Here is a 17,354-nt window from a genome sequence, read left to right as displayed (position 1 = left end):
CAAGGAAATAGTGTTGTTGTTGTTCGCTCATTTGGACGAGAATGCCCGCAATCCACTGAAAAGCGAGTGATCGAGGTACCGTACGTATCCGTATGTAAAAATACACTCTACATCATTCGCTATATTTGCCCAACAGCAACTTATTATGGCATGCAGTTTCTGGAGACAGCAAGGCTTATTAACTGCCACACATGCTACATGAAACAAAAGAGTCTGTCAGTATGGTTTCTAGTAAAATAGACCTCGCATTCTTCTCCCCATCCCGTGACGATCGAATAGCGCATTGAGCTTCGCAATAAACTACAAAACATGTAGGTTAGTATGTTACATGGACAGTTTAAGTACGTGCCAGCAAGACAAGAGTGTGATTTGTGAAGGACTTTGTCTAAATATACTGCCTGTTTTGCAAGATAAAAGGAAATTGCAAGCATGCAACAGATTGAGACAGCATGCCAGAAACGAGCTGAACAGAGATCTTACCGTGTTCATGATGTCACAGCCTTTGGTCATGGAAGCGAGGTATGACATTAGCATGATGTCATTACATTGCTAGAAGAAAAAGTTTGAGGTACAAAGGTCAAGCAGCCTATTGTTGAAATGAATGTTGAATCAATGGTTGACTGACCTGCCAACAGTCTGAGACAGACATGAGCGTGCATGCAGACACACGCACATATCCACACACACACACACACACACACACACACACACACACACACACACACACACACACACACACACACACACACACACACACACACACACACACACAGATGTGGTAGACCAAAAGACAGACATACTACATAACACGTGTGATACACTGTATCGGTGCTTACAGTAAAGAAATCTTCTTTGAAAAATGCTGTGTCTATTGCCGGCAGCCGGTGGCACAAGCTATTGATTTCTCGTAGAATTGCATGATTTCTAGGTAACTCACCTGAAACAACCAACTTTTGAAACAACCTTTACATATGTGAGAAGAGACGCAAGACATGACGTGTGGTGAGCATCCATGTTAATTAATTAATTAATTAATTATTAATGATGATTTGCACAAGAGCCTAAAAAATTACTGATTTAATTAATTAGTTACTTATCAATAATTTAATACTTTTTAAACAAAAATTACAAATCAATTATTTCTATTAATTAATCAATTAATTACAGAGGCATGTTAGAATGGAACAACAGAAATACATCCGGCATGCTACTGTGTGCTGTCAGTGTGTGTTGCTTACCTGCTTGTACAGCTTGTACATAATCTAAAATAAGTCGGACTCGTGTATGTAGCATCTTTACAGCACTGTGCTGTACTGACAATTGCTCAGCAACTGCAACACAACACATGCAATTTGGGTGATTATGGACCGGAGGACGTGAGCGGCTAGGAGCTCACCTGATGATTGTTCTGATGTTCCTGACGATGTCAGTCTGGCGATGTGGTCGACTCCGATTCGTTCGGCTTCTTCAGTTGCGATCGTGTACTTTAGTTCAACAAATTGCATGCAAGCTTCGCCGTCTACAAGATCGATAACAGACTCGAAGACACTGATAGGAAGCTACAGACCAAAACAAATGAAAAAACTGATCAGATCAACTGATGGACAGACAGACAGATCATGTGCAAACAGACAGACACATGGACAGACAGACACATAGACAGATGGACAGACAGACACACAGACACATGGACAGACAGACACACAGACACATGGACAGACAGACACACAGACACATGGATGAGCAGACGGACACACACGAACAGATGGACACACACACACACACACATATATACACATGGATGGGCATATGGCTAGACATACAGACAGATGGACTTCCTGCATATCAACCTTTAGATTGAGTGTTTAGATTCATACAATTTGTGTGCCATATTGATTGTTGTGTATTGCTGGACTAAATAATGACAGCAGATACGACAATAACAAAATAGCAGAGACATGATAGAAATGCCAAAACAAACACAATTATCTAATGTATACATTTATTAATATTAATGCAAAGAAAGATGACAAAACAGACCAGAATGACAAACCACAACTGAGACCATCATAGTACCTCGTTTGTTCGAACTTCAGGACTCAACTTCATCATTATTGGGCTCTCGTTTATCTCACAAACCTTCATCATCCAGCATGTCAACACAGAAACAGCAGTCAGAAGTTGCAGCATGACACACCTGTCTGTGCACTTTCATGTCATCAACAGTTCCGGCCAAATCTCCAGTCGTATACCAACCCAAAAAATCAAGATCTTTGAAGACCATTTTGACTAGTAGGTAAAATTAGAGAATCAGGCAGCCGAATATGTAGAAAAAATGGTAATAAAATCATTGTTTCAAGCATTCCGAAAATTAATTAATTTACTATTTTATATTTTCTGTTGCGATGAGATATAACATTCAGTCTACACCTTCTACCACAATTCATACATTTCCAGCATTTAAATGTAACGAATGAGCCAATTGGCACATGATCGGGATGGAAATTACCATATCACACAAAGTTTACTATACAAATAGTTAGGACTCATACAAACCATTGCACATGCGCATCATATTAAACCACGCCCACGTTCTATGCTAACTGATTTGTACATTGCTCCTCCTTGGTGGTATAATATTCCCTATTGATGATGACGTCATGATCGTTCCCTACGTCACACTGCAACTCGAATGAATTGAAAATCTCTAAGTTGCGACCCTTCTGAGTTCCAATCAGAGCTCCCAACACTTCAAACACAAGAACACAATCGTCCCATTTTCTCCTCCTGCGTCTGACTGCTATTTCTCAAACCTTTCGGATTCTGCACTTTGTCTTGCGATCTCACTCGTGTCCAATGCTCCGAAATATTCATAATCACCAGAGGGTGAATAGCGACTGTCACACTGCCGGCTGCAGAGCTGGGAGCCATCACTTGTACTGACATGATTGCAGCTCCCGGATGCCAGTCACGTGTCTACCTGGTTTTTGTTTGTTGTTTGAGGAATGTCGTGGGTGGTACGAGAGTCGGTAGATGAGGATGTTCCAGAGCTTCTTGTTCTTATGAAGGTCTTTCTATACTTTACGTTGTAAGACATTTGTAGACAAATAACTGCAATGCAAGTTGTTCTAAAGTTCTGTCTTCTGTGCTATGCATAGACGTCTCAGACCGTACAATACAATTGACAGTAATATACTAAATATAATTAATAAATTATACATAATTTTATAAATAATTTATATAATTAATAAATTATACATAATTTATAGGTAATTTATATAATTATTAATTATACAGAATTTATGAGTAATTTATATAATTATAAATTATACATAATTTATAAGTAATTTATATAATTATATACATACCTGTAATTTATAGACTCGACCCATGACAAGGGCAGAGCGAGACAGGGTTGAGTGTAGATAATTTACAGATACTGTACAATTGCTCTTGTTGTGTTGTTAGGAACTAATTGCTGCTCATCAGTTTAATCCCATAATTATGAAATCAAAGAAAGAAGGCATCGTTACTGAAATGTATAAGATAATATGTCTTCTTTGAATATTGTTTTGGCAATTACTTTAGATTTGTTGAAAGATGGGTTTGGTGAGCATGATGCAAAACATTTTCACGTTTTCGTAGCAGAGCTGAAAACTGAAGGTAAAATGGTTTGTATATATATATATATATATTGATCATTCTAATTAAGCGATGCAGTTTCTGCATTTACACTTTTAATATATGAGCTTCAATATTTTAATGTTTTAATATTTTAATGTTTTAATATTTTAATGTTTTAATATTTTAATATTTTAATATTCTAATATTTTAATATTTAATATTTTAAATGTTTAAAATTTTAATATTTTTGTTTGTTCACTTGCTTGCTCTTTGCTACATTTTTAAAGCATTTTTACAGTTGCATCAACCGGTGATTCAGAGAAACACATTTCAATGACTGAAAGGGCGTATTAGAATGTTTATGGTTTAGGGGTGTTGCTTTATGGTTCAGACTTCTGATCTGTTTGTTATGCTTGTGCATGCATACTATATATACAGTATAGTATGTATACACACAACCTTGTTTGCATGTTTTGTGTGCCAATAATATGTATTACAGTAATGTGCATGACATCTACTCAATGATCATGCAGCAGATGCATTTTTGTGACTGTTTTTCTCTATTGGCAACATATAGCTGCAATTACAAAATAGAATTGGTCGATATTATTAGAGTTTTAATAATCTATAAAATTCGGGTAATTAATTAAAATAGTGTTATCATAAATTGCTAAATGTGTGTGTGTGTGTGTGCGCACGTGTGTGTGTGTGCGCACGTGTGTGTGTGTGTGTGTGTGTGTGTGTGTGTGTGTGTGTGTGTGTGTGTGTGTGCGAGTGAGTGAGCGAGTGAGTGAGTGAGTGAGTGAGTGAGTTTTATTTGGTGACAATGCAGCTGAGAGACGGATTATTGGATATGGCCTGTACATTTTGCATTATTCTGGACTAGGAGGTAGGTTAATCTACCTCAAGGATCTCTACACTAAGAAGGAGTATCAAAGTGAGTTGATTTTTGCCGTCTCTCTAAGTTGCTCGTATTGGGGTGTCATCTATGTGTTCTTTAATGCAGCAAAGGGTATTGGACGAGCACTGATGGCAAAGATTGCTGAAGTAGGTATAGTTGATGTCATGCAATGTCAGCATTGATACATTTTCATACTAAGATTAAAATCATTTTTATTGAAATATGGAATGACATACAAATTGTATGAAAGCAATATGCACAAGGTTTATGCAGAAATGACAGACATCGTTGTCAAGTTTTTTAACCAAAGAATGTAGTGTCTTTCTATTTAGTATCTTGTTTCTATTGCTTTGTATGTTATTCCTACATTTATTATAATCTATGAGACACAAATCAAAAGTCACAAGAAGAGAGCTCTATAATGACAGGCAGACAAACAGACAGACAGACAAACAGACAGATAATTTATTCTCATACAGATTCTACTTGTACATATGCTAGGATTTTTTTAATACAAATCAGTCCTTGCAAACAACAAAGTCATTAACTAATGGACTTGACTTGGAATGTCAAAATCAAATAATCTATCTAAATCACCATGATTAGGTGACAGTTTTGAAAGTTTTCTAAGGATAACTTTGGCATTGCATCTTTGCAGAATTGTAGAAAATCACTTTCTCCAATACGACATGAACATGGAAGCATTAAAATTGGCTTCTGGATTTGCTGACTGTTGTGACAAAAATTCTCTGCCTTCGTGCCCCACCTCCCAAAATGTTCTATCACAGAGGAACACATCTTGATACATATTCTCCTGGAACAAGCTCTTCTGAATATTTTTCATTTTCATTTGTTCTCTTGTCGCGGCAGCATGACCATTTTCCTTGCTAGCCCTCCTAATAATGTCCTGACTCCACGGATGAGCCAGGGACACATCAAGATCCAAATTCTGTCCAGTATTTGGATTACACATTGTAATGACTGGACGGCCTTCAGTATTGATGTATTGATGTCTTGGTTCTGTTAGATGAAGGTGAGACAGGCACTCACTCCACCCATTTAAGACTGAATTGTGAGACCACACAGGTCCACCCCCTATTTATGGAGACAGACAGGTAGACAGACAGACAGACAGACAGACAGACAGACAGACAGATTAATAGGTAGTCAGGCAGATAGACAGACTCATGGTCAGACAAACAGCTAACATATTGTTGCATTATTGTAAATTTAGAGTTATTGACTTACAGATGGCAACTCGCTTGAATTGCTTCAAGTTGGAATGGCGCTGCCTAGATAGCAATGCTGGCGCTATCACATTTTATAACAATCTCAGAGCAAAGACAGTAGAAAAGGCTAAAGTATTTTTAGCCTTTATTGAAAAACAAGGCATAGAGCAACTTGTAGTTAAATCTGTTCAACTTCGTTCTGACATCAAAATCTGCTACGGAATGGAAGAAGATGTACCAGAGGTCATGGGGCTTTTAAAGGTATTACAAATCAACTGAACTGATATGGCTGTATACTTTTCTAGTATTTGAATTTGATATTTTTTAATGTATGAATTACTTAGGTTTCTGTGATTTTTGTTCATGCATCCATGCATTTCACAGACTATCTATGTGCCACACATTTGTCTGTTTATGTATTTATCTTTCATGTGTTTGCTTGTCTACTTACCTGTTTTTTTGATTTATTTGTTTGTACACTGTACATTTGTTTATGTCTTTACTTGTCTGCCTTCCATTCATCTATCTACCAATCCATCCAATTGTCTGTTTTTATTGTATCCTCAATCACTAGTCTTCTAGCAGTTATCAATTAATTAATCCACAGATGTTTATAATTGAATAATGCATGTAGGAATTGGCTGTGATAAAAGGAGATGATCCAAACTGCATCAAGTCTAAAACAGGTTGGTAGACTCTGTCTAATGTTTAGCTTTGATGAGCTTTACCTAGTTATTCGTGTTTTTAGATCTTATTGAAGACGGATTTTGTGAACCCAGACGCTTCTATCTAGCTGTTGCAAAGGTGCAGTTGGATGGTTCAGGTATGTCATGTTATTGTTGAGTTGACTTACGATATATTGTGGTCTATTTGATTTTTATTTGTTGACTGTGTATTTGTCTCTTATTCTCTCAGTCTGGCTGTCTGCATGTTTGTGATTCTAGATGATGAAGAGCTGGTAGGATTCAGTTCATTTTCTTTCAGTTATTCAACTATACTTGCTGCAGGTCTAATTGTTCATGTAGAGGATTTCTATGTGAAGAAAACACACAAGGGTAAGTGGTGTGGTGTGATCAAGAGTGGCTTGTTATTGCAGTTGTTGTTACTGCATGTTATGCATAGATTCAGACATTGAAACAGCTCTGATTAAGAAAATTGCTGAAGTGAGCACAAACATGCTTGTTAGAGACAGTTTGTGTATCGTAATCGGTGAACATGCAAGTGGTTGCAATTTCATCCAGTTTTCACGAACAGATTTACAGGCAGCAGATAAATCGTGATGAAGTGATAAACAGAATGGGTAGCACTGCACTAGACATTTAAAAGACAAGCAGATATACAAGACAGTCTCAGAAAAGGACTTACATATGACATTCACCTGATGCATGGATACTGATGTATAAAGTATTGTATGTATAATGTACTGCGTGTAATGTGTGGTAAGTAGCATGTATTGTGTATGTATGACGTATTGTGTGCTTGCTGTGTGAAGCATTCTACTCTACAATCTTGTGCTTCATGCACAAAATATCTATCTATAGTCAGCTGTTTCAAATTCAATTGTGTTTATCGTTTACAGTTTGCTAAAGAACACAGTTGCTGCAAAATATCATTGAAGTATGTACTGGATGGCGCAGAAGCTCCTGCATTTCTTGAAGGTCTTGAAGTAACACTAATGCCAGACTGGACTTTTATGTATCTGGACAAGCCAGCGATAGAAAATCTTGTTGCATGGCAACATTGAGACTCCTGACATAATCCAGTGTTTACATTCTGTTCTGCTTGTCTGTGTGAGACTCAGATCAGCTTTATTTGTTTTACTTTTGACATTGACTCATTTGTATTGCAGCAGAGTTGATATTATAAGATGTGATGTGTCGTACCTCATTTCCAGTAATCTTCAGGTTGTCTCCAATTATGTGTGTCACGCCACTTAGTTTTAGTCATGATAAATGGATGAAGTGGCATGCAATGTGTTATTGCATTTGGAGAGAGTGAAAAGATTATCATGGAATGAAGCTAGATGTGAAACAAATAGACAGAAAATCTGGCACATGGATAACCTTGTTGGGTATTGTAGATGGTTGTTTATGTTGTGAGATTAATGATTATTTGACGTGAAGCAGTTAGTGACAATGGCAACACTATTAATACTCCACCACTAGTTATACATATAGAAATACAACAGTTAAATATCTAAATCTTTCCTTCCTTCTTTGTGCTCTCAATAAATACACAACTTCTAAATATTTTATGACAGAAAATACTATGAAGTCTGGTAGGTAGATTAGCTTCATATGACAACATATTTGCTTCTTTCTGTTCATTTGTTGATATACGCATGTGACAAGTACTAACAGGAAGTGTTGTGGCTGAGGTATCAATGGTATGTGTCCACCAGGTATAAGTTTAGCACTTTTGCTCAGACGTGGTGTAGACTTCCTGCAGATTGCACAACTCCCTGTTGATCTATTCTATTGTTGATTAGCTGGTCCTCTTTGTTTCCACTTTTATGACATTGTTGTTGTCGTGGCAAGACACCGAGATCTGCTTTAGTAGGTGATTTCTCCTTCATGTCTGTTTTACAACTATATGTATGATCATCAATGTTGCAAGCCAGTGGAGTGATTATCTGGGAAGGGTGGAAGGAAGTGATGATGATGTTTTGCTGTTCATGTTCATTCATATCTGGGTAGGATGCTGTGTCTGATGGGATAGGGCATTGGCTGAAGATCAACTGGGGATGTTGAAAGGAAGAAATGGGAATGTGAGAGGCCAGCAGATGTGATTCAGCCGACACAGATTTTGCTGCAGAGAGCACTTCTGGAAGAAACTCAACTTGCACAGCATATGAAAGTTCAACTTCATTGTCTATAGGAGAGCCCAGTATGTCATGTGTTTGTGGTGCAATGTAACTGCTGTATATTTACCTGGTTTTGAACTGGCTTGTGCATTTGTTGTCAAGTCAGCTTCCATTACCTCATTTGTGTGTGCTTCCAGAAGATACAAGATGTACTCGTTGAGAACAGTCTGAATCAAGTGGAACGAACCTTTAAAGTCAAGGTGATGACCAGTCATTAGAAGAGTGATTTTCAACTATATACTAGTACATGTATCTGTTTGTCAATCTTCGTGTTTGACTATCTGTCTGTCTGTCTGTCTGTCTGTCTAGTTGTCTGTTACATTGATCCATTGCTGTACAATATGTCTCATAGATCTCTCAGTCTGCATGTCTTTCTTACCAAAACTTTCTGCACTTTTCAGTGTCAAGTCACGAACGATCTTGTTGCTGACAAATGTCCACTTAAGAAAGAAGTTCTGTGCTGCTACCTCGAACTTGCAAACACGTGACGCACTCAACTAAACATGCAGTGTGCCCATGTGTTTACCCAATCATTTTGAAAGCAGTAATACCATGAACTGTCAATACCTGAAGTATTGCCTTGTCCATCATTCCACTAACCCAGTCAACCATGAGTGTTATTGAATGACCAATAAGGCCCTCGAACTCTGCCTCCGCTACACCAAGTGGTACCATATTGCACCCGTTGCTGTGACAGTAATGTGTCAATAGGTTTACCTTGTTCCAAGCACTCAAAGTCTTCCTCTGTTCTAGCATTGCTTGCCCATAGGACCTGCTGGTTGATGCTCTCTAGATCAAGAGACTTCCAGTCATGCAGCATGCCTTCAATATTTTCAGATCTATTAAAGTGGCTATTACATGCCTACCAAGAAAAGACCTTTATTTATGGATGGATGAAATAGAAAGTGAAGTCTGACTTGACAGAGATGTGTCATGGCTGTTTGTCTTCTTAAGCATTTGGTAAACATCTTGCCAGCTGCGTTTACACAATCACAGTTATGAGACTAGGACTCATCGATAGGACAAAAACTGACCTTGCACTTTAGCTTCACTCATGGCCAGAGGAATGTGTATTGTGCTTTCTTGGATCCATGGTATGAAGCATCGAGAGAACTGTCGAAGAGCCTGCACTAAGCTTGAAATCATTGGTTCCATTGGACGGGGAATGAGGATACCAAGTAGGTTCTAGTACGGTACGTTAGCTGAATGAATCAAAATTAGAAGGCCATACTTAGTATTACATACTTTGTAAAACTTCCAGTCGAAAAGAGCAATTTGATCAATGACTGCAGGACAGTCGAGAATGCTGATTAAATTGGTAGGGATTCCATGCCAGAATTGTTTCAAATGGCCTTCAATCTACATGCAGAGCTTGCAGCAATCGATTCATTTCATGGGGTTATTATTGGTAGAGTCACTTCCTACCTCAAGAAAGTTGGCTTGCAGAATGACTTCCACAAGGATCTGACAATGAGCTTGATACATAACAAGAAATGTCTGCATCTTTGCATCAAATATAGAAAGCCAAACATCACGGTAACAGCACACACAGGTGTTTTTCAATTCGATTGGCTCATGCCTTGTCTGGTGGAATATAAGATGGTAGAATGATGTGGTACGCAGTCGGTAGTTCAGGTAGCAAAGAGTTGGGGTCCAAATCTGGATGACAGGATCTTATGTGTTCAGCATTCAATGCACAGTGAGAGCCAGTCAATAAGTAATACGGACTGACAGGAGACTCAGCCTAAGTATTGACAGACCGGTGTATGGATATATGATACAATGTGTATTGAAATGTTGGTACACGAGATGGTGAATATTGCCTTCTTGAGGCAGAGAAGACACCTCGTTGCCTAGGAGAAAGTAAAATTGAGTGAAGACGTAAAAGTTATGATACAGCAATTGGGGCTCAACACAAGAGTGTCGAAATAATTGAAGTATGGAGAGATGCTTTTCACTCTGATGCCATAGTAGTGATACCTACAATATCATCAGCAGTCAGACAAAAACAATACAAAATCCGACACATTAACTAAAATTGCAGAAGTTGATGGTGTGATCTGGCTTCTTGTACTCTGATTTGATGACATATTGTGTTGGTAGTGATAGAATCCTAGTATCTTAATAGCATTCTCAAAGTTTATTGTCACAGTTTCATTCATACGGTCACTATACTGTGTTGACCGCATGTTGCAACAGCTTTATGTACTGTTTGCATGCTCGGTAACAAAAGCTGCTGCAATATATTGCGTTGATACCAACTGTCAATTGCAAAGCTAAAAAGCTAAAGACTGTCATACTTCTTAAGTAGTTGAGTATTTGTCTAGAAGAACCAGTTAAGTTAATGAACGTGGGCCCATATTGGTATATGAATATATATGAACCAATTAACATGCTTACTTTGATTGCCCTCTAGTTCCAAGACGTCTGGTTCTGATGAAAGGAAATGTTTGCCGAACCAACTGAATGTATATATACACCAATCTTATACATTCACAAACATTTCAAGTCAGTCACCATCTGTTGCCATGCACACCTTTCCAAAACTGGCTGCATTGACTGCAGTTAGTCGTGTTTGATTGCAGTAATCACAGTACAGAGAGTACAATGAGTTCCTGGGAAGGCTGCCTCTCTCACACTCCTCGAAATTCTCCAGGAGCCTTCACACAGAACAGCACAGTCAAGTTGAAGGTGTTCAACCTCCACGATTAATTAGAAATGAAAGTCCATTTCAGAATGAGAGTTGTATTCAATTCAATTCAAATACATGTAGACAAAATGTCTTTGTCGTTTCCACTTTGCACAGCTGCGACGGTTCATTAACGTGTGTGGTGTGTGTGTGTGTGTGTGTGTGTGTGTGTGTGTGTGTGTGTGTGTGTGTGTGTGTGTGTGTGTGTGTGTGTGTGTGTGTGTGTGTGTGTGATAACAAAACTCTAGATCAGACAAGGACAAAAGTCTGACCACAAAGGTCTGCTATGTATCAGTCTTAATTAAGACACCCATTGTTTAGAAATACACTGCAATTATGTATTAGTTGACGTAATGATTAGTGCAATTATGTATCAGTTATTACATGGTTGGGGTCTGTAAGGCATTTATTGGCCCAAAAGGTGTTTGCGATTCTAACATGTTGAAGTAGAGCTAGCTGTAAACTGGGATGGGTGCGGTACTGTACAGTAGACATGAGAGTGTTTCATTGATTTTTGGATAGATAAATGCTAAAATCTCACCTTAATTAAAATGGTGGCATTGTTAAGTTAATTATTATGTACATTATGTACAAAAAATACTAGAAAAATAAAATATTACATTATTAAACATTAATAAATATTAAATCATTGAACATTAATAAATATTAAATCATTAAACATTTCATTAATAAATATTAAATCATTGAACATTAATAAATATTAAATCATTAAACATTAATAAATATTAAATTATTAAACATTATTAAATATTAAATTATTAAATATTAATAAATATTAAATTATTAAATATTAATAAATATTAAATTATTACACATTAATAAATATTAAATTATTAGACATTAATAAATGTTAAATCATTAAACATTAATAAATATTAAATTATTAAATATTAATGAATAATAAATTATTAAGCATTAATAAATATAAATTATTAAACATTAATAAATATTAAATTATTAAACATTAATAAATATTAAATCATTGGACATTAATAAATATTAAATCATTAAACATTAATAAATATTAAATTATTAAATATTAATGAATAATAAATTATTAAGCATTAATAAATATAAATTATTAAACATTAATAAATATTAAATTATTAAACATTAATAAATATTAAATCATTGGACATTAATAAATATTAAATCATTAAACATTAATAAATATTAAATCATTGAACATTAATAAATATTAAATTATTAAATATTAATAAATATTAAATTATTACACATTAATAAATATTAAATTATTAGACATTAATAAATATTAAATTATTAAACATTAATAAATATTAAATTATTAAACATTAATAAATGTTAAATCATTAAACATTAATAAATATTAAATTATTAAATATTAATGAATAACAAATTATTAAGCATTAATAAATATAAATTATTAAACATTAATAAATATTAAATCATTAAACATTAATAAATATTAAATCATTCATATAGTAACAATGTCAACTATATTGTACCATTGGATAGTGATTGGTGATTGAATACGTCCATTTGACAGGTAAACATTTGACGAATATGATTCTCCTGTTGTGAAGCCTAAAGCACACAAGGATGTAAAGAATTCAGTTGATTTTGATATGAAGGCTTCCATTGATTCCTTTGCCAGGAGATGAGCTAGACGCAGTAGCATGAGTTGGGACTCCAATTACTGTTTCGGACTGGGCTAAGGCTGTAGACGGATGAACAACGGCAACAAGATCGGCCATTTATACGTTTTGTATATTTCTTTCATGCACAACGATAGTCACGCCCCGGAGTTCCCGCCTCGCTGTTGGGTGCTATTGCGCATGCGTGTATTGTAATTAAATTTAGCACAAATAACAAAGAATTTAGTTTCAGTCTTAGACACTAAATTTTGGTCTTGCGTAGCCATGATGACAGAGAAGTTTTGGCTACGCTAGTAAAAACGTCCAACGAAACGTTACAGAGTCGCTTTTAGACAATGAGAGTATAGCGCGCGTTATATGTGTAGGGTTGGCGCACATCTTTTCGATCATTCATTGCGCATGCTCAAATTTTAGCGCTCCGGATGACTTGGGTTTTGCGGGAAGGAAAGCCTACTGACGTTCCAGCTTTGCTCGCTTTGTTCAAGGTTAACACTAACGCTAAACGAAGAGAGTAACGTCACATACATTTAGAATCGTGTACTAGAGTTGTACTTGGATACAAAACGTTGAATGCAAGCATTGCTTGTGACATAAAATTTTTTAGTAATTAAAATCATGAAAAAACATCTAGCGCACGTGGTTTGCAAGGTTGTCATGAAGTCGTGTAGCAATCTCTTTAATTAAATTATTTTTTTTGTAAGAATTGTAGGAAGCGTAACTAGTATGAATGAGGTGTTCACGTTTGTTGCTTGTTGGGACTCTCGTTGTTTTGCAGGAACTTGCAATCGCTCAGAAGTTTGACGTCGGTGTTGTAAAACAGCAAGAAGAAGGAACGTACCACTATATCTACTTATTACTTTCTGTTTGTAGTGAATTTGTGAAAGAATTAACGTGAAGTTTGTTTTGCAGATCTGTTGAGAGACGGATTTGGTGACACAAAGTATTACTTATTTGACGTTATTGAACAGAAAAGTGATGGTACTGTACCAAAAATATCTCTGTTTGCTTGTTTGTTTACTAAATGTTTTCCTACATATCAGAGGGTCAGATGGATGTAGTGACTGGTCAGTGGTGTATGTGTAGGGCAAACAACAAACATATAGACAAACATGAGGACACATAATTTGGCAGGCAGATAGTTGAGTGGACAGACAGACAGACAGACAGATGGTTCTGTTATTAGTGTTTAACGTTTCTTGTTTAGTTGCTCATGATGTAAAGGCTTGATTTAAATGAAAAATATGTGTATTGACAGACAGACAGACAGACAGATGGTTCTGTTATTAGTGTTTAATGTTTCTTGTTTAGTTGCTCATGATGTAAAGGCTTGATTTAAATGAAAAATATGTGTATTGACAGACAGACAGACAGACAGATGGTTCTGTTATTAGTGTTTAATGTTTCTTGTTTAGTTGCTCATGATGTAAAGGCCTGATTTAAATGGAAAATATGTGTATTGACAGACAGATAGACAGACAGACAGACAGACAGACAGACAGACAGACGGACAAACAAACTGGAAAGACTAAAGATGGATAGACGTGTAAGGTTGATATTAAGGATGGTTAATTAGACAGACATATAGACTGACATTGATCTACTCGTTTTATTTGATAGATTGACTGATGGAGGGACTGATTGATTCACAAACAGACTTACAGAATTATACACTTCTAGAAGTCAATCGCATACAGTCATTCTATTATGTATTCTCTGTACAAATTGTTACTCTACTGTGTAGTATACGAATCTATTGCTTGCTGCCTGGTTATACACTCTCAATCAACATCGTTTTGTTTGCTAGGAGATTCTGCAAATGCAAGACCGAAACTGATTGGATATTGTTTGTACTTCTTGAGTTACTCCAGCACAGGAGGCAGAATGATGTATATTGAAGATCTTTATGTAAATTCTGAATATCGAAGTAAGTGCAAACAATACACGGCATTAAGCTTACAGACTGATTAATAGACTAATTAGAAGTCAGTAGCAAGATATGTATTGGCAATGTTTCAACATCTCATGTGGTTACATGAAGCATGTTTGTTTATACGTTATTTGTGAGCAAGGTACATGTATAGTGTAGCGACATAACATAGTAGGGTTTGAAGGTAAAATGATAAACAAATACCTAATTATGGAAGTTGGTTGTTTTGAACTCGAATATCTGAAGCAATAATGAATTTATGAAACGTATTAGTTACATCAGTTTGATTTTAATTTTCTATGTCATGTGATCAACGAAAAGTATGGAACATGGTTACATTACAACATAGTGCTACAAGCACTCTTTAACGATTTACATGTCTAAGCAGTGGCAAGCACAATATATTTGCAATAAATATATTAGTCAGGACTGTTCTAACTTTTACTTTGGTAGAGGTTTCTCGAACTTTGACAATTTGTATTGGACTGTTTATTTGTAGTTGTCATTTTCGGTGGAAATAATACTGGAAATGTGTTATGCAGGAACAGGTATTGGAAAAGCAATGATGAAGAAAGTTGCTAAGGTTAGCATTGACCAATCAGGTAGCAGACACAGGTCTGTATCAAGACATCTCACTCCTTTAAACAGACAGACAGACAGGCAGGCAGGCAGGCAGACAGACAGACAGACAGACAGACAGAGGCAGGCAGGCAGGCAGGACGTCAGTGTCAGGTACACATTTGGCATCTTTGGAACATGACTTGGTGTCATTGTAAGCAGCACGTTTCAGTTGGCTTTCTTGTCCTCCAGTTAGCAAACGAGTTGGGTTGCTGTAAGATAGGATGGAGCTGCTTGGATGACAACACGGAAGCTCTAGCATTTTATGGTAGTATTGGTGGTAAAGCTATGGAGCAGTTGACTCGGATAAGAATTGACAGAGAGGGTATTAGAAACATTGTGTCAAACTTTGTCCAACTTTCTTCTGAAGTGAACATTCGCATTGGTACTCAAGAAGATGTACAAGCTGTTTGTTGTCTTATTAAGGTATAGGATTTCGTAGGCTTTGGTAGAGTGTCATCATAATGTGTGTGTGTGTGTGTGTGTGTGTGTGTGTGTGTGTGTGTGTGTGTGTGTGTGTGTGTGCATGTGGTGTGTGTGTGTGTGTGTGTGTGTGTGTGTGTGTGTGGTGTGTGTGTGTGTGTGTGTGTGTGTGTGTGTGTGTGTGTGTGTGTGTGTGTGTGTGAAATGCTGTTCTGTAGAAGTTGACTATTGAGGGAGGTCGTGATGCAAGTTCTATCAAAGTATCTGAAAACGGTACAATTTGTGGCAGTTTTATGATGCATATATACACAGTAGAAATTTTGTTATAATAGAGCTTATTCAGGATGGGTTCTTGGAACCTAAGTTTTTCTACTTGATCATAGCAGAGAGGACGTCTGAAAGTAAGCCTTTGAGTAAACGGCTTTTTGCCTGTTTGTGAACTGCTTATTTGCCACACTGTTTGTGTGTCTGTCTGTGTGCTTGTGTGTGTGTGTGTGTGTGTGTGTGTGTGTGTGTGTGTGTGTGTGTGTCTGTCTGTCTGTCTGTCTGTTTGTCTGTGTGTCTGTCTGTTATTGAATTTATTCATCTTTTGTCTGTCTGTCTACTTGTCTAACACACTGCTGCTTACGCAGATTTACTGGAGAAAGAGGTTGTTGGGTTTAGTTTATATACATTCAGCTATTCTACATGGGAAGGTCCACTGATCTACTTTGAGGATCTTTATGTGAAAAAGACACACCGAAGTGAACAATTGAGCTACCAATTTTTTTGACAGATCTGGATCACTGCATGACTGTCTTACTTACAGGGAAAAAAATCGCAACAGGCATAATGAAGAAACTAGCTGAGGTAAGATTAGGTCATTGGTAAGTACTTCAAAAATATAGTAAATTGCATGTAGGAATGATGTCATTGCTGTGACGTCACTGTGTAGACAAAAACGTGATATTGACAACACAAAATATACCATATAGCATTACCTGCGTTTTATTGTATAGTTTGCTCAAGAACACAACTGCTGTAGGATAGCATGGAACTGTCCCAAAGATGCCGTAGCTGCTCTCAAGTTTTTTGAACAATTTGGGGTCGTACGACTACCTTTCTGGAAGAAAATGTACTTAGACAGACCAGCGATTGCAAACCTTCTTTCATAACAAGGTTGGAAATCATGCTCGGTGCTTTTCTATTGATGTTATGATAGTAAACATTGTGAAAGTCTGTTGTACGATGGTTGGAAGTTTGCTTGACCACTTAAGGCATGTAGGTACAGTACACAGACAGCAAACATTGTGTCTATGTAACATTATTGTAAGCAACCTTGCAGTCAGCACTCATTGCAGTCAGCACTCATTGCAGTTAAAATTATCGAAGTCTTTATGGACGTTTCCTACAGATGCCTGTTGTCTTTTTTAAATTGTCAAT

General features: G+C 36.6%; 4 protein-coding genes across 7 annotated transcripts; 2 read left to right on the top strand and 2 right to left on the bottom strand.

Annotated features, from left to right (window-relative positions):
* Positions 1–101: 101 nt before the first annotated feature.
* Positions 102–2,955, bottom strand: LOC134196640 (COP9 signalosome complex subunit 6-like). Its single transcript, XM_062665846.1, has 9 exons — positions 2,814–2,955; positions 2,615–2,749; positions 2,198–2,289; positions 2,077–2,139; positions 1,397–1,559; positions 1,239–1,331; positions 837–937; positions 481–549; positions 102–300 (listed from the first exon to the last, which is right to left on the bottom strand). Exons 1-9 carry the CDS (start codon positions 2,944–2,946, stop codon positions 229–231), a joined length of 921 nt encoding a protein of 306 aa, XP_062521830.1. The 5' UTR covers positions 2,947–2,955; the 3' UTR covers positions 102–228.
* A 23-nt stretch (positions 2,956–2,978) lies between these two features.
* LOC134196639 (thialysine N-epsilon-acetyltransferase-like) lies at positions 2,979–7,635 on the top strand. Of its 4 annotated transcripts, none has more exons than XM_062665843.1 (11): positions 2,979–3,068; positions 3,469–3,523; positions 3,589–3,663; positions 4,457–4,561; positions 4,631–4,671; positions 5,776–6,015; positions 6,389–6,440; positions 6,503–6,577; positions 6,762–6,809; positions 6,877–6,917; positions 7,334–7,635. In XM_062665843.1, the coding sequence occupies exons 1-11, from the start codon at positions 3,006–3,008 to the stop codon at positions 7,496–7,498; spliced, it is 960 nt and encodes a 319-aa protein (XP_062521827.1). In that variant the 5' UTR covers positions 2,979–3,005; the 3' UTR covers positions 7,499–7,635. The 4 variants fall into 4 exon arrangements, with proteins under 4 accessions (XP_062521827.1, XP_062521826.1, XP_062521829.1 ...); XM_062665842.1 differs by having other exon boundaries at positions 6,699–6,809; XM_062665844.1 differs by having other exon boundaries at positions 3,018–3,088; positions 6,699–6,809.
* A 211-nt stretch (positions 7,636–7,846) lies between these two features.
* Positions 7,847–13,112, bottom strand: LOC134196466 (transcription factor RFX4-like). The gene is made up of 16 exons (XM_062665600.1): positions 12,957–13,112; positions 12,815–12,895; positions 11,154–11,277; positions 11,018–11,079; positions 10,532–10,597; positions 10,422–10,470; positions 10,197–10,361; positions 10,043–10,120; positions 9,863–9,976; positions 9,652–9,802; positions 9,535–9,593; positions 9,335–9,479; positions 9,185–9,273; positions 8,997–9,114; positions 8,685–8,804; positions 7,847–8,625 (listed from the first exon to the last, which is right to left on the bottom strand). Exons 1-16 carry the CDS (start codon positions 13,061–13,063, stop codon positions 8,177–8,179), a joined length of 1,977 nt encoding a protein of 658 aa, XP_062521584.1. The 5' UTR covers positions 13,064–13,112; the 3' UTR covers positions 7,847–8,176.
* A 260-nt stretch (positions 13,113–13,372) lies between these two features.
* LOC134196499 (uncharacterized) lies at positions 13,373–17,309 on the top strand. Its single transcript, XM_062665643.1, has 11 exons — positions 13,373–13,449; positions 13,740–13,794; positions 13,874–13,942; positions 14,769–14,888; positions 15,434–15,474; positions 15,702–15,935; positions 16,151–16,205; positions 16,265–16,333; positions 16,565–16,675; positions 16,741–16,781; positions 16,931–17,309. The coding sequence occupies exons 1-11, from the start codon at positions 13,387–13,389 to the stop codon at positions 17,084–17,086; spliced, it is 1,014 nt and encodes a 337-aa protein (XP_062521627.1). The 5' UTR covers positions 13,373–13,386; the 3' UTR covers positions 17,087–17,309.
* The last annotated feature ends 45 nt before the right edge of the window (positions 17,310–17,354 follow it).

The sequence above is a fragment of the Corticium candelabrum genome, chromosome 21 (genome assembly GCF_963422355.1).
Source record: "Corticium candelabrum chromosome 21, ooCorCand1.1, whole genome shotgun sequence".
Classification (NCBI taxonomy): Eukaryota; Metazoa; Porifera; class Homoscleromorpha; order Homosclerophorida; family Plakinidae; genus Corticium; species Corticium candelabrum.
Note: the sequence above shows the minus strand (reverse complement) of the source record. Positions and strands in the feature narration are given on the sequence as shown.